Here is a 21,418-nt window from a genome sequence, read left to right as displayed (position 1 = left end):
TTATTATTATTATTATTATTATTATTATTATTATTATAGAAACTTTTTAATCATAAGTTAACATTTAATAAAGCATATAAATAAAAAAACTGTAGGGCACTAAATTAATTTATTTTTATTTTTATTTATTTTATTTAAATATCAATATTAAACTAGATAAAATGTTTAAATTATTTTTTATAATGGTAGCTAATAACACTTATAATATTAAAATAATAAATAATAATACTTAACAAAATAAAAATTAATAATATATTTATAGTAATATTTAAAGAAAATTGCTACAATTTAGCTAATATTTGAATATGTATTTATTACTTAATTTCATAATAAACAAATAAAAAGTGTAAAAAAATTTTAACTCTATTTCAAAGAATTAAAAAGTTTATATTTAATAATAAAAATTAATTATATATATAATATTGTTGGTATAAATATAGTGAAAAATATTTAAAATGATTATAATTCTAAAGAGATAAAACGACACTTACATATCAATCATTTTCTTTTACTCATTAAAAATTTGTGAGTACAGAATTCTTTGATTTTTCCACAATTATTTTATTAACCTTATTATAATTATAGTTAAAATATTAATTAAAATATATAATAAGAAGATAATTCTTCTTATTTATCATAATTAAAATAATAAAATTATATTTTTGGAGGATTAGGCTCACAAATTATAAACATCATTTATAGCTCCCATTACTCTTTCTGCTAGTTCTGGCCCAAACAACTTTGGCAAGTTGGATCCCAAATCAATCTCGATGCTTTTCTTCTTAACAAGCTCATCCCTCTTCTTCAAATAAGCCTTTTCCTCCTCCTTCACCTCTCTCCCTCCTCCACAAGCACAATGATCCAACCAGAAACCAAGCACTTCCACTGCAACTGGCTCTATATGATCTTTCAATATCTCCTCCATGCGGCCTTCTTCAGTTTCTATGCGAATCATTATCCTTGTCGGCGAGAAAAGGCTGCGAAGATAAAGAGATGAACTGACATAAGGTTGAACTTCTGGGAGTTTCTGAAGCATTTGCCTGTGGGTGTCCAACTGGGAGTCTTCATAGAAAGTCTGGAGATAGTCTGGATAAAGAACGAGGTCCTTTCTAGGAGGCAAATCGAGAAGTAAGATCAGAGATGTTGGACTGCTCTGGATAAGCTCGGCTACGAAGTTTGGTGCATCAGTTGAAAGGTTTAAATAAGCTATTAGGCTTGTTATGTTCAATGCTGCACCAGTTGGTAGTTTGCAATGTAGCCAACTTCCCAATATGAAATCAACCTGGCCAATATCATATTCATAGAATAAAGTGTATTAGACAAGTTTTCAAGATTCTATATATGCATGCTAAATCAACATGCATGTTAATGGTTTTGAACCAAGTTCAGGCTAGCAAGACAGTAATCTACATGCATGCTAAATCAATTCAAGCCCAATCCCAAAATACGGAATTTACTATGTCAAGACAAAGGAAAGTACAGACAGCATAAGAAAGCTCAACCTCAAAATTGGTTGAGTGAATAACATTTAGATTCACATTGAACAATATATTCATATGAAGAATGATAAAGTCTAAATCCAGCAGTTACTTGCTCAAGTTAGCGAAAGCTTCGATTTATGAATCATCAACTGATAAAGAATATAACTGAGACCCACCATCAACTGTGTCCATCCCACAAACCTAACTGAGCAGCTAAAAGGTCAGAAATGAACAATGCAAAAGGAAGAAGACTCAGAACCTAAAACAAATCCCTAAAGCATATATACTTTTCTAACATTGTCTGCCAATATCTTTCCAATAAATGACAAAACCACAAGTCAACTCTTCCAAATTATCTCCCAAGGCTCTCATGCCTGGACATCAAATGCTTGGTATTGGTAAAGCTAACAGTTTTTTGATAATTTTAAACAAGCGTTCAGCTCCAATCAGCTAAGAAATATGGCAGCTCTAGTTGCTGAAAACATGTTAAAGCTATAATAGACATGAATCATCGTAGGTAAGTCTACAACTCATAAGTCATGCATGAGATTATAGAGCATAGCTTTTGAATATGATTATTATAAATTTTCCTCCCGTGTTTGATATGACTCGTGCCTCACCCGTCTTGTGAAAACCTTTTGACTAAACCTGATTGGCTCTTAGTGATGAGATGGCTATCACTCGACCATCACCTGCAGACCAGGTAATGTGGTTGTTACACGAGACTAGACCAATAACCTTTGGACACTTGTGACTTGAACCTGATAAGGTTTTCCCATCATAGGCTGACCTAACTATTATCACTTGACCATTGTCAATAGTTGGAACAAAATATGAGAAATCCCTATAAACATGCGATCCACAATCTACTGGTCAATAAACTCAAATTCCCTATAGACGACCAGAAATCTACATTCAAGGTACGTAATTCTAAGCACTCAAAGCATTTAATTATTCTCTTTTAACTCGCCTATTTCGACAGATCACTAACTTGAATGTCGAAATGATTGCTTATACCTCACTTATTATTTTTGCAATATTTCATAGTCACTTTTGCAAATATTTCACAGTCAAGGAGTCAAAGGATACTCACCAGCGACATTAGAGTTTGAGATTAAATTTTTAAAAAAAAAAAATTGCTAGAACTAGCCTTACTGTCAGATCCACCTCTACCATATACACAAGCTAGTCCCCAGTTTTGTAGAAAACAGGTTCATATGCATAAACTCAACATTTGGAGTGAGAAAAGAAATCTAAGGAAAGAAAGAATAGTTATGGATATAAAACTTAGTTCCATTAACCAAAAATTGAATTACTCGGTGCAATGTTAAGGTTGCAGCTTTTTTCATCAAAAAGTCACATGATCAAGTGCTAGAAACAGCCCTTCTGCAAAGAAATCAAAGGGAAGGTTATGAGGAGCCTTGTGCACTCAAGATGCCCTTTACGTGTATAGATTCAATAACAAGTCTTCATACAACTCGCTCATTCTTATAGAATCTGCTCAAACAGGCCTTCGCATGCTATCTATTCAGACCCATAAGTAGAGGTCACATATGAACACATATGTTCATATACACATGGTTAGCAACGTGGTGACTCAACCATTTTTTTAATGGACTGATATTTAATAAGAATCTGCACTCATCAGTCATCACTATGGCCTGTGGTTCTACCATTACAGACAATTAACAAGTGATCACCATGTGCTAAATGGTCGTTAATATATATGTCTAGATTCAGTTTGATACACTGCCTTTAAACTTCAATATTCTATTCATACTAGCTTGCTTAGCTCTGTAAAATAGTGCTCATTTTTTTATATTTCTGCAGTTTAAAAATTCTCCCAAGTCATACTTCATTACTTTATCAGATTGAAAGCCTTGGAAGATCAATTTGCATTTTTAGAGCTTGAACTACTCCATAAAGGTTCCTAAACTCTACACCAAGAATTTGAATTTCTTAACTCAAAACTACAGTAAAAGAAATGTCCATTGCAAAAAAAAGCCAAGTCCTCTAAATGCTTGCTAATCCAGAGAATTCAAAAGAAGCTTTCACCCCACCCCCCAACACACACACATAAAAAACCCAGAGTAAAGATTACAGTTAAATTAAAATTATGTGAGACCACATGAGTGCTAATTAAAAAAAGAAAGTCACTGCTAAGGACTGTCCACATCTACAAGAACTGGTTTAAATTAAATTAATCAGGGTGACATCAGTAATACTAACTAATAATTAAAAAAAAAAAAAAAAACAGCAACCAATTCAAAATTTCAAGCGCTTTACTCTCTCTCTCTCTCTCTCTCTCTACATATATATATATATATATATATATATATATATATATATATATATGTATATATATAAGCATGGAAGGAGAAAAAAATCACTTACAGGGGAAGATTGGAGACCGGATCTAATGTGAAGCGAGGCTTGGGAGGTTCCACTTTCATTCTGGCAGTGTTGTACGTCAAGTGGAAGAGTACAAGGGAGGAGCTGCGAACCAAGACGATCCTCTACCTTCGACAAGAGATTAACCATCAGAGCCCTGTGGGGGGCGGAGACGAAAGGGAACTCGAGGAATTTCGCACGTCCCTGGTTGTGGAGGTCCATCTGGGATGATGGCGGCGGTGAGGGAGCGGAAGCAGCAGAGAGTTTGATTCTCGATGATTTTAATGGAGGTGAAAAGAGAGAAGATTTAGGAGGAGAAGGAAGACGTAGAACGTGACAGAAACTGATGGCCATTAATTTGGTGCCACACGACAACTTCACTCTGGCTTGCTGATATTTACATGGCTGCTTGCTCTGACTTTTGTCTTTGGTCTGAATGTATCTCAACGCACCGTTTCAAAAGCGAAATTAAGCAATCAAATTTTATATAATTTATAGATAAACGCTAAAAATAATAATTTATGAACCTACACTTTTAATAGTAACTTAATCGAGTTTAAATATTGCAATTTTTTCAATAATCTTAGTTATGTATTAGTTTACACTCAACACTATTGTTTATGTTTTAGACCTATAAGAAACTAAACTTAAATAAACAAAACTAAGTGGTCCAAAACAAAATCCATTCCTAACTTAATCCACTCTGAACTTAGAATCCACAAATTAAATTACTAAGGTAGAAGACTCATCAAACTAGAAATCGAGAGTTATAAATAAAACCGAGAGTTATAAATAGAATTTAGAGAAACATATTTATTAAGAGTTATGATTACCGGTTGCAATCCATATTCTATAATTATGAACGAAGATTTATTTTCATCTCTACAATAAAATTTTATCAAATAAACAATAAAAAGAATTATGAATTTTAAAATTATCAAAAATTAAATTCTTAAAAGTAATATGACAGAACTCATTCTCTCTCAATTTTTTTTTTATCTTAAGATAAAATAAATATCTATATACATAGTAATAATAACTCTAAAGTTATCAATACAGATTGTCTAAATGACAAGTTAATTATATTAACAAACGCATATAATAAAACTAATACTATAATAAAAATACTCATTCTCTAATTTTGTCTAGAGAAAATCTCTCAATCTCTATTTTTTATTTTTCTTCGTTCACTTAAAATGCAGTTTGTGTGTGGCTAGTACCTTTTAGGTAGAGACGACCCTTTCCTTCTTCTGCCCAAAGGTGGATTTAGTCCCTTTCATCTCTGGTGGAGCTTGTAGATAAATAAAACTTTACTTTTTGTTCCCTAGATTAGTGCTTAGAGTGAGATTTTTCTTGGATCTACTTTTTTTGTTTTATTTTTTTGTTTGTTTGTGATTGTATTTGCGTGCAAATTATTCTTGGATATTTTTACTTAGATCGACTCTGGCTGTATGGATGAGAAATAAAGCCTGTTGATGTTGGGAAGTTCTTTTTCTCGCAATCTTTTTCTTCCTTTTTCTGGCTGTATTTTTTAATTGGTGATTATCTTTTTCAATTATGGAAGATTTTATCATTTTTCTTGATGTTAAGATTTTTGGAATTGCAATATCGATTTCTCCTTTATTGCAAGTGGGAGATTCTAAAGGCACGAAGTTTGCCTGTAAGCTCTCTCGACGTCTCTTTTCTCTATTCAGATAAAGATTTGATTTTAATGTTTATGATTGGCATTTATGATCTATGCATGTGAGGAGGTTAATGGTTATATGCTTTTTTTTTTTTTTTTCTTTTTCAATTTACTGCATCAGTACTTCTTGTCATCAGATAGTAACAGTAATTTTTTAAAAAACGCTTCTCAATAAATTAGGGTTTTTTGTCCTTGAATTGAGTCTCTCTCTAGATGTTAAGCTTTGGTTGTTTTTGGATTCTTATATTGTTGCTTACATTTTTTTAGGCCCAAAAATTATTGTTTACAAGCCACATTTTGTATTAGGCTTTTTAATGCCTTTTATTAATGAAGATTTAACTTTTGACAAATATGTTTATATAAATATAGTGTACCATGTCAAATGCTGACAGATACCATTACTAAGGGAAGGGTCACCATGATGGCGCATATTCTCGCCAACTCTACTGTGAAACAAAAGAAACCAAAATACTCGTTCAAACATGAACCCACGTCAAACCCAACCCATAGCTCTAAATTCTTTGCACCTGACATCAACATAATTTCAGAAGTAGACATACATTTTAGCCTTATTCATTATCGATGTAAAATAAAATCTGTATAAAAATAAGAATTTTTTTTTAAAACATCTGCTAGTTATTTATATTTTTTAAGATTCATTTATCTAATTTATCGTACCATTTAGAATTATAAACAATTTTATAGGATAAGATAATTACATTGTATAATATCTACTAATAGCTTTCTCTAAAAGAAACTAAATTATTAAAAATTATAAAACTGATATGTTAGAATAATATATCTCACTAACATAATTTTTATTCATATTTTTTTTTATTTCAAAATTATTATTTATTTTTTTAAACTATAATAATATATAAATTAATTATTATAATTTTATTTAATTTTATTTTTAAAAATATTTTTTAATATTTAATAAAATTTAATATTTCAATATGAATATAATTTAATAAATTAATAAAAAAATATTTTTAATATATATAAAAAATTAAAATAGACAAATTTATAAAATAATATAATTAAAAAAATAATTATTTAAATTTAATCTAAGTAAAATCAAAATATATAAATATAAATATAAATCTCTTTATAAAAAAATCAAATAAAATTTACATTCATATATTTTAAATTCACATTAAACTAAATAAATTTAAGAATTTCTCCATAATTGAACAAAAAAAATCATATGTTAAGCCTTTTTTTTTTGTCAAGATATGTTAAGCCATTGATTTTATTGAAATAAGAAACAAGAACATTCACTACAGACGTACACATAAAAAGATCTACTTTTACTACATCCTACGCAATTATTGAATTACACATGAGATACCGACACGGTTACAAAGACTTTCTGATTCTCTCTACTTTCATATCAGATGCAGACGGGTGCATGGACCTTACCATGCACGCCCTCTCGTTTTTCAGTTTTAGATCTTGATTTCCTTTGCGTGGGGCCGAGAAAATCCAAGATTCTCAGCGCGACCCCGCTTTTTCGTGTTCCCCTTCACCAAAACCCCAAATAGTTTAAAACTCTCGCCGCTTCCACCAGCATCTTCACCGTCGTCGTTCCTACCATTTTTGTCGTCGTCGTCATCATCATTGTGATCATCAGTCCCGGCGGTGATTCCACTCACCAATCCATCAAGGGTGGACCCACAGCAGCTTCCTTGCCGCATGATGCGATTGATTTGATCGGGTCCCACTTTCACATACTCGGTTAAGAAAGCAATCAACTCGTCGCACTGTTTCTTAGCTTGCGCCAGCTCCGAGCTCAGCATCTCGTTGTCCTTCTTCAACTTCTTGTTCTCACCCGATAAGTCGGCAAATTGCGTTGTCATGGTCGCTGCCGTCTCCACTGATCCCGGATTCTTCGAATCCTGAGAGGACGTAGAAGTGGAACCCAAATCTTCACCGGAATTGGATAGGGAGGTAGTTAATCCTCCTCCTGCTCCGGACTTACAGGCGACCGGAGTCTGAGTTGCCGTAGGATTTACAGTTTTCCGGCGTCGTATTTCGGAGAGGAGCTCCTTGTGTCCTCGACGAAAATTCTCGTTGGCGAATTCCCATTTGTCAGGCACGATCTTTCGAAAGCCCTGCAGTAAAACAGTAAAAATTGGAGGTCAGTTGGCAGTAAAATTGGAATCCTTTAAGGGGAATTGAAGACACGTGGCACACGCGGGTGCTTGGATTAGGATTCAAAATGGAAAAAAAATGGCCGCAGCCTACAAGAGATCAGTGTTTAGGACACGCAATTGGACTAAACGAGAGTTTCTCATCTACGCACGCAATTGAAATTTGCAAGTCTCTGATTTTTCTTTTTCTTTTTTTTCCTATTAAAAATTGAGAGAGGGCCTGAACTAGATAACTTTAGGAGTTTAAAAATTCAAATTTATTAATTTTTCCTATTTTATACTATTTTTATATTGACCTTTTGGCATTTATTGCAAAAATTAAATAAAACCAAGTGTATATACAATGTATTCTACAATTTTGTTATAAAATAAAATAAAAAAATCACATGAAGGAAGCTCTATGAATCTTGATCTTTTTAATATAATGAGGAAACTCCCTGAATGATTCATAGGACCCACATGCAAAGCTGTATCCACTTACATGCATACACGTATATTTCACAACGTACATTCCCAGACAAGAAAATGACTGAAAGACCACCCTATCCCTCACCTAATATATCGGGATAAAATTAAGGAAGAATTATTATCACGTTAAATTGTCTTTATTTTAAAATCTTTAGTTTTATAAAAATCAAATTCCTTTCTTTTTTTTATAAAATAAATCGTTATAATTTTTATAATTTAACTATAAATATTACTTCATTTCTGTAATTTTAAATATCTAAAGTACTATTTATTAGACAGAAAAATGAAAAATAGTGATTTTAAAATGCAGAGAAATTAGTAAATTTCCTAAATTTCAGGCCATCATAATAATTCTCCCTAAAATTGACTTCACAATCACTCCTCGTATCATCCCTTGTTCATACTTTCTCATCCAGATATCAACTATTAACCAAAATTGAATCATTTTGAGTGGATTGTTTGGTTGCTGGGAAAATCAGGGAATGCTTAGACAACGTTTCCACGGTTAAAAACTAATCAGAACCCAATAAGCAGATTAAGGATTAATAAATATAATCGTGGAAGTTTCAAAAGAACATAAATCTTTAAAAGGGTCAACTCAGCAGAAACAAGAACATAGCTACATAAGAGTCTAAGACACAGACATACAAACAAGAGATTATTGCTTTAAGCTCAAATGAACAGATAGAGGCAAGAAAAATTCATAGAAATGGTAAGCAAAAGAGAGATTGATACTCACGTAGGTATTGAGTTGGCGAACAAAGCTAGAGAAGTTGTTGTGCTTGAAGTAATTAGGAAGCAAATCTCTGGCAAAATCTGCAGTTTTCCAGACCACAAAAGTTGTTCCTGTTTCATTCCAGGAAATCACATCGTCCGTGCTCGGATCATCCACCAACTGATACGTTTTCGTCAAAAACGGCGCCGGAACTGACCGCTGCGCCATTTCTTCCCGATTTACCGCTCACCAACCACCCAATAGAAACAAACAGAAGGGGATTAAAGAGAAAAGAAAAGAAAAGAAAAGAAAAGAAATCTATGTATCTAAGAAAATTAACCAAACAGGGAAGAAAGAAAAGATCCCTTTATTGTATTACTTATTGGAGATTGAATTAGATTTAGATGGAGGAACTAAAAAGCAGGAGAGCAGTTAAGAATTCCCAGCCCCAGCAATAGAACCCAGAAAGAAAAAAATTAGAACCATCAAGATTGTTACAAAGCTTCTGTCTATCTGCTTCCATGGATGTAAGCTTCAGAGATGAATTCAATAGTTTGAGTAAAAACCCACAAGCCCAAGACCATAACTTCTCTCAGAATCCCCAGAGGGAAATATTATTTTTTCTCGTGGTTCCGTGTACGGGACTTTATAAAGAAAGAAGATGAAGAGAAAGTGAGAGAAACTATGTGAGGTGGGTTCTAGAAATTTTGAGAAACAACCATTCAAAAATTAAATAACCCTAAAGAAATGATAAATTAAAGAGAGCTCCAGCCTTATATACCCAAATCATTTAATTAAATAATTACATTTAAATTAACACGAAGACAAGTTTATATCAAACAAGTAAAAAAGATTTTTAACTTTAGTCCTCTTCAAAGCAATTGGGCAACACCCTTTCTATTTTCTTGAGGAAAATGATGTGAGAGATAATGGCGTTTCTTGGAGAAGGAAGCTTCTAATACATTTCTAAAGAATGCACATCATATGCGTGCTTCTTCTTCTTTCTTTCTTTCATTCTTTTTTTTTTTTTCCCACTGTTTTCTAAAAAAGAAAACTCTAAAGCAATTCTATTTTATTATTAAAATATATTGAGCGAGCCAATTGAAATCCTATTTCCGATTTATGATATAATTCTCTAAATCTAACGGGGTAAAGGAGAAAAAGGCCTTTTAAAAGTAGTTTCTATGAGTACTGACATATTCTTCTATTCCACCTAACTTAACCTTTTTCTTAACCAATTAGGATAATTTAGGTGTCCACTATCTTCGTTTTAAGATTATGATAATTATAATAAAAAAAATTAGAGATTAAATTAAAATAACCAATCAATTTAAATGAGAGGAGAAGTGAGATAAAAAAAAATCAATTGAATTAAATTTTGGTGAGCTTTTCCTAATAATTACTTAAATAGAATAAAATAAATGAATAAAGCTCTCATATAATGATTAATTGATTCGTGAGCGTTGTGAAGAAGAATATGTACTCACTTCAAATGGACAATGAGTGGAATTGCTAAGCAATGATAACTATCAATTATTGAACTAAAGCATACAAGGTATATTAATTAATTAAAATTAAATTATAGTAACATTTTTATTAAGTCTAAATGAAAAATAATTAACATATAATTTATTTGAATATTTAATTTTATCAATTTAATGATTAAATTTTTCACATTTGTATTCGAGTTATTTATATTTAAAATTATTTAATTGAAATAATTTTTTTAATCAACAGATCACATCATTTGATCCTGATTTTATATTTACATATCAAATCTATAAAATCTAAGGTGGAAAAGAAAATGTTTATTTTAATATTTTAATGCGTTTCTTCATTTAAATCAAAATAAAGATGTGTATTTTAACTATCACTTATTCTAATTTGACATTGATTATTTCTTCATTCTATTAGCGGTAGAAACCATCAATATTTTCCCCCACCCCTATTTCAAAAAAAAAAAAAGAAACCATCAATATTTTATTGATATTAATTATGTAATTAAAAATAAAATTAAATTGCGATTACTCAATCTATAAAAGAAAAGAGATGAAATGATTAGTATCGATGGACAGTCATTCTGATACTCAACTCAGTAAACTGATAGAACGAACGAATGTAATAAATTATTTTGAGTTTAGAATTATTGTGTAATAATATGTATCTCAATCTCTATTCATATTTGCTTATATAATGTAGGAAAATAGAGTTAATTATCAAATCTCCTGAAAATTCGATTATTACAGACTAGCGAATAGAAAATTTTGTATTTATAGATATAGTGAGGATCTACTAGATTATATCCGTTAACGATGACTTTTCATAAACACTCACTCTACTTTAAAGAACATAGATTTTAATAAAATATAGAGTGTTACGGTATTTTAGTCTTCTTTTTATGAGTGAGATATCTATAACTGCATATTAGCTAATTATATTTAGATATTGAAGCATGTGATGGGATAAGACAAAAGAAAATAAAATATACCAAACTTCAACTTAAGTCATCAACTACCATTTTTCTTTTGAATTTATGTCTCCCTCTTTTTGCATAATTTCACATGCTTATATTCCCCTATATCAACATGCATGGATCTAGGATTACATTTATCCATCTCAAAATTTTATTATCTACTATTAATTATTTTTTTATTATTAAATATATAAAAATTAAACAATTACATATCATATTTTTTTTATCTATTTTATATGATATAAAATATATTTATTATCTACTATGTAATACCCGGCTAGACACCGGCACCGAAATTCCTACTTTCCGGCGGAATCTCCGTTGGACTCTGAACTTTCCGGATGTCGGAGTCTTTCAAAGGGGTAAAACAGAGGTTTTTCAAAATATTTTTATAGGTTTTTTATGTTTTTAATCAAGAAAATTGAGTTTTGAAAAGGAAAAGATCAAGGAGGAAAATTGCAGGTTCGGCCGCCGAAAGAGAAGTTCGGCCGCCGAAAGAGAAGTTCGGCCGCCGAACGTTGCATGGTTTCGCATGCAGCTTTGGCCGCCGAAGGGGAGTCGGCTGGCCACCTATAAAAGCTCCTTTGACCGGAAATGGGGTGTATTTTCACCCTCTTTTCGTGCAAAGATACGTTTGTAATCTCCTTTGGCTGTTTTCACCGTATTCTTCAAATCATGCAAGCTCTAATGAGTTTTTAACTTGTGTTTTTGAACATGTATGGAATTTAACAGGTACACAGAGTGCACAGTAGGTTTGCTACGGGTTCCGGCGACCTTAAGTCGATCTGAATCCTAGCACCGGTAGCGGTCCGATTTCTGAGTCGTTACATACTCCAATTAAGCATGAGCATTCAGTTGAATCTTTAGAAGCTGCAAAGTTAAAATTTAACGTCTTTTATTTTCTTATGAAAAAACAATGTTCTGAAATTTAAAAAAATAAAATTTTAAAATATGAGTATAAATTTAGTTAGAGAAGATTATGTTTATTCTCTTTTTCTTTATTCCCTCGTAATGTATAACCGCTATCTTATTAAGTGTTACATGTGCCTGTCACACAGTCTATTAAGTGCCACATGTGCCTGTCACACAATCTTTTATTTTTTTGTTTTTTTGTTTAAATAAGAAATTTTAAAAAATAAATTATTAATTAATAAATATTAGAATAAGTAATTTGAAATGTTATTAAAAATTTAATTTACACGATGAAATGAATATTTATTGAGAGATTTTAGAATTGTTAAATTTCTGTTGAAGTATGTCAAATTTTCTATAAAAGTGGGTAATATTTGTGTGGCAGCGTGGAAGGAAAGGCAGAAAAGTTTGAAAGTTTCTCTTAATCACCGATGATTTTGACTTTCTAATCCAAATTTGTCTCCTCCAACATTCTCTTTTGTCAATGGCACAGATGAGATGATGATGATGTTTTGTTTTCTGGCTCTTGGAAATTTTGACTCAGCAGCTTTTTGTTTTTTTTTTTTTTTAAAAAATTCCTAATTTGATTATTTCAAACTTCACCTAATTAATTAGATATTTTTAAAACTTACATCGTCAAAACAGCTGGCCAAATATGGATAAATTATAAATAAAAATAAAGCAGTGTAATTTTTATATGCGTTATTAAATATTTTTGTATTTTGAAAATAATAATTTTTCTGGTTTCAAATTTAATTTATTGAAGAACAATAATTTAATAAATAAATTTAAAATTTCCTTTAGTATAAATATAAATATAAAATTATCATGTTTAACTCGTTCTATTTGTCCACATGAAATAAACAAATATAATGATTATTTAATTACAAATCACGAGAAATGTTTATTTTTTCATGAATTTTAAAACAAAATTAATGATGTATTATTTAAAATTGTGAGATTAAAAAAATAAAATGTATGTTGAGTGTCTTCATTTTGTCTATTAATAATGTTTAATCGCTTTTTTACTGTAGTGCCACCTATTTTTATCATCGTATGTATGGAGATGTCAAATCTCTCAACACCCCATACGGCTATTTAGTTTTTTCGGTATGCATACGGATAAAATTTCGAAGTAACTGGACTAGTTATTCTTCCTCACATTATATTATTGGACTGGATTACCTCTTGTTAAATCCATACTTATAATTGATCCAGTCTGCTCTATATATCTAGATTAGAACTTACAGTATTTGATCGGTTTGCTTAACAATAGCCCGATAAATTTTCGATCTATAATTTTCTTTAAGACGGTCATCAAATATCAACATTAAAATTACAATATATTGCTCTCAATTTATAAAATTCATAATATTTAAATACAAATCAATTATGTCATTTGTAAAAAAATTAAAAATAATTTCAATTATTAGTGATCGTTTTTTAAATTATATTAATTATTTTCTAAATGTTTATAAAATAATTAAATTATTGTTATCTAAATTTGTTTATTTATAGAACTTTGAAACGTACAGTGTAATAAGTAATATATATAATTAATTTTTATTTTTTAATAAATTATCAATAATATAAATAATTTATATTCAATTGTTATGAGTAATAATTTCAATGAATATTCAATATTCATTAAAGCCGGCGGAGTTTGAATTTATAAATTCAAATTTTGGTAATGAGTTTGAATTTATAAATTTAAAATTTGGTAATTTTTTTAAATGATCATTTTTTTATAAATTTAAGTAAAATTTATAAAAACAGAACTAAAATTGAGAATTTCAAGTAATTTTAAAATTCATGAATTTGTGTGAGGACTTATGAACTCATCTTTATACAAGCTATTCAATAAATATCTATCCTTTAAAATTTCCACATTAAAACCAATAGAATTAATTAAGAGCTTTAATTTTAAAAATTATTTATATTATATTTTTTAATAATAAATATTTTTTTATAATTTTTAATATATCAATATTTAATATATTTTATTATTAATATTTAAATAAAAAATTATTGGTACTATATAATTTCAGTACCATAAAATTAATATTATATTATTAGAGATATAAAAATAGCTCAATAATATCATGTATATTTATTCAGTAATAAATTTTTTAACTTATTTTTTATAATATATTTTATTATTTTTAATATATTAATATAATAATAATGTAATTAAATAATATTAATAATTAATTAATTATTTTTTTCTTAATAATACAGTGATTATATATAATATTTAAAATTATAATATTATCATCTAACTATATATAATATTCAAAATTATAATATTATCATCTAATTACTATTAAATATTGTATGAAATCATTGAATTATTTATAATTTATAAATAAATAAATTAATTAATTAATCTAATTGCAGAATAAATTAATTATTTAATTATTTTTTTAATAAATTATGAATAATTCAGTGATCTTTTATAATATTTAATTGCATTATAATTTTATCTTATAATTAACTCTAAATATTAATATATTTTATATATTAATATTTAATATATTTTATTATTAATATTTAAAATAAAAATATTATTGATATTATATAATTATAGTATTATAAAATTAATATTATTCTATAATTACAGACTTCACGAGAATAATTTAATAAAATATAAATTTAAGTTTTATAATTTTAAATATTTATATTAATTAATTAATTAATTAATTAATTAATTTCTCTTTAATAAATTATAAATAACTCAATTATTTCATAGACATAGCAATATAATATTATTTCATAATTTTAAATATTAATATATTTAATATATTAATATTTATATATTTTATTATTAATATTAAAATTAAAAACATTACTGAAACTATATAGTATCACTATCATCAAATTAATATTATTTTGCGATTATACATATATAATTATAAGTAACTTAATTAAATGTAAATTTAATTTTATAATTTTAAATATTTATATTTATTTATTTATCTATTTTTTAGTTAATTATTTAATTTAGTGATTTTATATCAGTTTAATAATAAAATAATATTATAATTTTAAATATTTTTTTGTAATTTTTTATTAATTTTTATATATTAAAAAAATAAAATATAATAATTACATATCAATAAATTTATAATCGATCCATTTCAAAAAAAAAATTTATAATTGATCAATAAATTTATAATTAATATTATTTAATTATAATATTATTACAATAATATATTAAAATTATAAAAAATTTATCATCATAAAAAATATAATATAAATAAAATTATTAAATAAATATAATAATAATATATTAATAATAAAAAATAAAAATATCCATGCCATTATTTTTTTAACTCTAAATTGATAAATTTTTTTAATTCAAAAAACCGTGGATAAATATCATATTGCAATAACAGAAACAAATTTCTGTTTTATTATTTATATATAGATAAATAGTTTGTCAAAATTATGATAATATTTGTTTCACGGTTCAAATATAAAATTTTACTTTTTACGATAATTCTAGGGCCTTCCTTCACTTCTGTATTCTTCTGGTCTTTCTTTTGTCAGAAATATTCTTCTAGTCCTTGTTCCTTCTAGGATAGGTATATCACTCATAAAGTTTGTTTCTATTATTGCAATATGATATCTATCTACCGCCTTTTTGAAAATTTATAAATGTTCATGTCCTAATACAAGTGGAGACGACAAGTATTCATAATCAAATTCATTGTATTGGTCAAACCATGCATGGACAATTAACGTATAATTCCACCACCTTTTGTTGTACGCCTTTTATGCTCTTTTGTCCAACTTCTTTTGCTTGTGCATGTATGCATGTCGAGGTGGTCTGAGATTTTTCCTTTTTTTGTTTTTTGTATTTTCCTATTATATAATTAAAAATTATTTTTATATATATGGTGCAACTGGCCATGCTGCCAACTGGATGAGAGAACAAAATCATATTTGATACGTAATTTTTTTTTTTCTAGTTTTTTTATTATAAGACGGAAAGTAATTTAAGTAAGTTAACTTATGATATGGACTTATCTGGAATCAATCAGATCGTGTCTGGAAAGAATGAATAATAATTAAAAAGCAAATATGGATAAGTTCATGCATGCATGGGTTAGGCTATTCAGAGTTCGCATTTGTTGACTGTTGGGTTTTTAAATTTTACTACTTTTCTTTTACTTTTATGATTTTGTATAATTTTTTTAAAATTTTTTTATTAATATCGATGTACCACCTCAGCTTGAAGATTGCGCTGCTGGATTTGGCGATTCACTAGTTGGCTTGAGAAGCTACGAGCTCTGTCGTTGCCCTTTCTTGTGCATGGAGGACTTCTAGGTTTGGGCCGAGTGTTTGTTTTGGGTGGGTGGCTTTATAATTTAGGCTTGGGTCTCCCTGTTGGATTTTGTTAGCCCCTGTTTGTCGTTTTGGACTATTTAATACAACTTTGTTACAGCGTGAAATATTCGGTTCAAATTGAAAAAATTGATCGAACTGAATTAATTTAAAATTTTAGTTTAATTTTTTATTTATTTCAATTCAGTCAATTCGAAACAATTTTAATAAAAAAAATTAAAAAAATCGAACCGAACTGAATTAATTTAAAATTTTAGTTTAATTTTTTATTTATTTCAATTCAGTCAATTCGAAACAATTTTGATAAAAAAAATTAAAAAAATCGAACCGAACTGATTAGTAATAATAATATATTATTTTTAATAATACATAGAGATTAAATTATATTAAAATTAAAATATTTTAATTAAATTTTAAAATATTAAAAATGAAGTTAAAAAAGTAAAAAGTTTATTAAAAATTTAAATTCATCAAACCAAATTGAATTGAACCGAATTAAATTGATTTGATTCGATTTAATTTCTGATTAAAATCGATTCGTTTCAATTTTTATAAATCGATCAGACCGATTGCTCATCCAATTTATTCATGGTAAAAAAAATAATTTCACATTATAATAATAATTATAAAAAATATAATAAAAAATTCTTTAAATAATATTAATAAATTTCGTTTTATTATGATAAATAATATAATAAAAAATGTTTTATTAATAAATTTTCAAATGAACGACTATTTAGTTATTAAATTTTGTTTTTATTAATAATTTTTTTTATCTATTTTAGAAAAATATATTAAACTGTTTTCATTATATAATGGTATTTTGATATTAGCTCGAGTATTTACAGCTAAAAGGATGCACATACAAAAAAATCTTCAATGAAATTAAGATTAGGAGCGTTTTAATAAAAATTAAAAAACATATAAATATACTTATTAATAATATAATTATTCAATAGCATTTTTATAAATGTTAGATGATTTCAAAAAAATAATTGTTATAAATAGTAATTTAATTACTGTTTTCGTAATAAAAAATTTAAATTAAATTTTATAAAATTATATATAAATTATTTTTTTAAAATAAAAAATTTATAAATAAAAAATATGAATTCTCAAATTTCAGACATGAAAATTTGATAAAAAAAAATTGATTAAATTAAATTCTTCAAATTTTTAATTTTAAATAAGGGTTAAAAATTTAAAAACAAAAAAAAGCCGGCCTATCTATTTAAAAAAAAAAAAAAAAACCAAACCGGCCTGTGTTGTGTGACTGAAGTCGATAAAGGAGCATTCAAGGGCTTGGGTGGTTAGGGCTAACCCAAACAGTTGGGTTAGGGTCCATACCAAATACTTTCTTCAGTTTTTTTTTATTATTTTAGATTTTTTTTTCTAAAGAAGTGACTTTTTTAAACAATTTTTAATTTATCTTCCAATAAATAAAATAATATAGTTAATTCTTAATGAATTAGTAAAATTAGGTAATAATATATTTAGCTTTTAGCTTTTAATTTTTATTATATTTTTAAATGTGTAATAATGATTAATATAAAATATAATTTTAGATTAATAAAAATGTAATTATTGCGAATTAATATTTTAATTATGCTACATTTGATATTTATGAATAAAACAAGTTTTGTTGGACCAAATTTATTGGGCTGAATGATCACATTTTCAAGGTCATAATTTAAACCTTTGATTTAGGAATTCAATAATTCAGTACGTAGGGTCAGGGAAATGGGTCACGTACGGACCGCGCTGCTCGCAAATGAACAAACCTGTGGCCCACTTTAGCTAGATATGTCTATATAATTCTATCATCTTAATTTTTATTATAGGACTTAGTCATAACTTTAGCTAATAATATTGCTTTTTTCATTATTTAAATGTATTTTTTTTGAAAAAAATTATGACTTAAAAGGCTACCTATATAGAAGCCTTAACCAAATTCAAATCAAGTCTAACCCTAAACACTAGTTGGTCATTGCAAGGTGAAGAACCACCGCTGCCGGTCAATTGCACCGCCTCTCAACATTAGAATCCAACAAATTTAAGAGCACATAACACCAAGGACAATATTTCTGCAGTGGTGCCATGTCTAAAACAACCCAGAAGAGCACAAGAAGGAAAATACAAACGAGATTTGGAGCGAAAGGTTGCTAGAGAACTAATTAAAGGGAGAAGTGGCAGACTCTAATTAGGACCATGTCGAGTAGGCCACCAAAATCCACTGACTTGGTCTAGATAAAGGGAAGCTCATGCCACTAATGAGGGTCCTTTCATCTCTTGTTGCTCTTCATTAAGCCTGCAAAAGTCTAAAAAGAAAGCTAAGAAGTATAAGAACCAACAAATTTAGCTGATAGAGAACTAAGGTAACAACATGAACTCCTCACAATCAAGCACCGGTTACCTTATAAACTCAAAAAATATATAATCACAATCCCAACTTAATGGTGAAGAGGGAATCTCCTGTCCTATCACTAGGGATAAAGAAGTAAGAGAGAAAAGAAGTGTTAGCCATTATTTAAGTGTATACATTTTGGCAGATCTAAAAATTTGTATCATTATTAAACATGGTATTGCAAATGGATTTCAATGTCACAGATCCTAAGTGTCAGCTGTCCCATAATAAATACCTTTAGAAAAGGAGAGCAGACCAAGTTTAGTGGCCAGTTACCGTCCCACATATGTCTGTCTCATCAATTGCAATTTTCATGTACGGCTACTTCTGAGTGCTATAGTTCTACACACACATCATAGCTTCTACCTTCTAGTAAGTTCCAGATCCATATGAATAAGCTTCTTGAATCAGGAACTTCTGCTAAATAAAAGTTCTAATATACCTTGCCTTGGAGGGAAGAAAACAATTGCTACCCATTATAGAAAGAAATTAAACCAAGCTTTATCTGTCAAGTTTTCTACAGATTCTCATTCCCATGTGAAAATTGAAAAAGATATTGCTTTATGCCATATGTTTCTTTTCTTTTCTTTTTTTTATAAAACAAAGCCTAAATTACATGTTCAATCACTCCAAAGAGAAACATTTAACATCTGTTGATCTTTTTTCACATGTATATATAAATATATATTATATATATTACCTAATTTAACTAACCATTTCAGACAGTAAACACAGGAAATAAAACAGGGGCAACAAGAAAGTCAATCCAGTAACAGTACAAGCTAGCTGATTTTAATTTTTCACATTGCCTTTCTTCCACTTCATCATCATCATCATCTTCCTCTTCTTCTTCTTCCTCTTTCTTCCCTACCCTTTTTCTTTTGATTTCCTTTCTTTAAATATCTCAGATCAAACATATACAAAGTTGGTGGCGAGAAGAATCGTTATCGTATCAAACAAGTTGATGAATAATCTTGATTTTGATGTTTGGTTCCAGTTTGGTTCCCATTTAACCCTGATCCTTGGCTAGCTAGTTGCTTATCGTCCACCATCATCACCTAGCTTGAACTCGAACATTGCCTCACCGAACAAGCAACCACCTGCGCCCACTGCCTTAGCCTCGTCTTCACCGTCTGTGGATTATCACCTGCATCCCATCGATTTTCTCAGGAAACAATCAATCCTTCCATAAACAAAATCGTTTTCTTTTTTAAAAGTTAAGATTTAAAAGAAAATTAACTTATTACCTGGACTGAAGAATGTATGGGGGCTTCCCAATGGAGACGGCGTCTCACAGTCGGACGCCGTGGACGAAGACGACGTCGTATTTGCCGTGACTGACTTGGAAACGGTATCGTAATATTGCTTGTTAACAGCGTAATATAGTCCCAGGGCGGGTAAAGTATCAGATAACCGTTGATCCACCTCAGGTGAGTCAAAACCGAAACCTAATTCGATGCAAGCCTTAAGCTCATCGAGATCTTCATCGGTAACGCTCTTGCTTCTCCGATTCTTGCAGTTTCCTTTCCGCCTAAGCCAAGCCTCATCTCGATAAATATCCGGTGACCAAGAATGCTGCTTATAAAGCGGCAGCGATGGCTTCAGCAGCTGCTTCGGTTGTGCAGCTGGAGGTAGAAGCGGGTGCTGTGGTGGCGGAAGTGGTGGCGCGTGAGGCTGGTGGAGAGACATGGGCACAGCCCCAGAAGACGGGGAGTGCGGCGTAGGCCGGAAGACCTCGCCCGGTGGGCTCGAGAGCGCTATGGCTAAGAGGAAAATTGAGAAAATTTTGAACTTGTAGAGACTTTGCAAAGGGAAAGGGCGGATTATATGGGGGTGAGGTGGTGGGTGGTGGGGCCGAGATGGGACTCGGTTTCGGTTGGTCTATGTCATGATGAGCTGTGTTTCCTTTCTTTAGAAGTTTTTAAATTACTGTGATATCGTTTTCTTAGAACGTTAATATAACATGTTTTTTATTTAATTATTGATAATTTCTGTTTGCTTCTCGAGAAAATTCAGGTCAATATTAGACTTTGATTTTTCTTTACACCAAGAGATTCATATTTTGGAACTGAACTTTGAGAAGTACTTAACTAATTACCGTTTTAATGAAAAAATTCATTAATTTTTTTCAACAAATATAATCTTATTTTTTAATTTATGATGCTTATTCAACAATCCAAAGCTAAAATTTCCTTCATCTAGTTGTTAATAAAAACCTATATTTAAAAAAAAATTGTTTAATTGTGTTAATTTTGTTAATAAAGATGAGAAAATATTCATTATAAATAATAAAATTAATGAAAAATAATAAATTGAATTAAATTTTTATGAAATAATTGATTTTAATTTTTTTATGTATTTATTTTATTAATAACCATTGTAATTTGCTA

General features: G+C 28.9%; 3 protein-coding genes across 3 annotated transcripts; all 3 read right to left on the bottom strand.

Moving 5' to 3' along the window:
- Positions 1-487: 487 nt before the first annotated feature.
- LOC110629083 (red chlorophyll catabolite reductase, chloroplastic) lies at positions 488-4,281 on the bottom strand. The gene is made up of 2 exons (XM_021775949.2): positions 3,876-4,281; positions 488-1,282 (listed from the first exon to the last, which is right to left on the bottom strand). The coding sequence occupies exons 1-2, from the start codon at positions 4,224-4,226 to the stop codon at positions 677-679; spliced, it is 957 nt and encodes a 318-aa protein (XP_021631641.1). The 5' UTR covers positions 4,227-4,281; the 3' UTR covers positions 488-676.
- Positions 4,282-6,845: 2,564 nt separating this feature from the next.
- Positions 6,846-9,642, bottom strand: LOC110630152 (heat shock factor protein HSF24). Its single transcript, XM_021777498.2, has 2 exons — positions 8,917-9,642; positions 6,846-7,670 (listed from the first exon to the last, which is right to left on the bottom strand). The coding sequence occupies exons 1-2, from the start codon at positions 9,118-9,120 to the stop codon at positions 7,005-7,007; spliced, it is 870 nt and encodes a 289-aa protein (XP_021633190.1). The 5' UTR covers positions 9,121-9,642; the 3' UTR covers positions 6,846-7,004.
- Positions 9,643-19,584: 9,942 nt separating this feature from the next.
- LOC110629122 lies at positions 19,585-20,904 on the bottom strand. Its single transcript, XM_021776032.2, has 2 exons — positions 20,276-20,904; positions 19,585-20,175 (listed from the first exon to the last, which is right to left on the bottom strand). The coding sequence occupies exons 1-2, from the start codon at positions 20,715-20,717 to the stop codon at positions 20,087-20,089; spliced, it is 531 nt and encodes a 176-aa protein (XP_021631724.1). The 5' UTR covers positions 20,718-20,904; the 3' UTR covers positions 19,585-20,086.
- Between the last annotated feature and the right edge of the window lie 514 nt (positions 20,905-21,418).

The sequence above is a fragment of the Manihot esculenta genome, chromosome 13 (genome assembly GCF_001659605.2).
Source record: "Manihot esculenta cultivar AM560-2 chromosome 13, M.esculenta_v8, whole genome shotgun sequence".
Taxonomy (NCBI): domain Eukaryota; kingdom Viridiplantae; phylum Streptophyta; class Magnoliopsida; order Malpighiales; family Euphorbiaceae; genus Manihot; species Manihot esculenta.
This window is presented reverse-complemented; position numbering and strand designations above follow the sequence as displayed.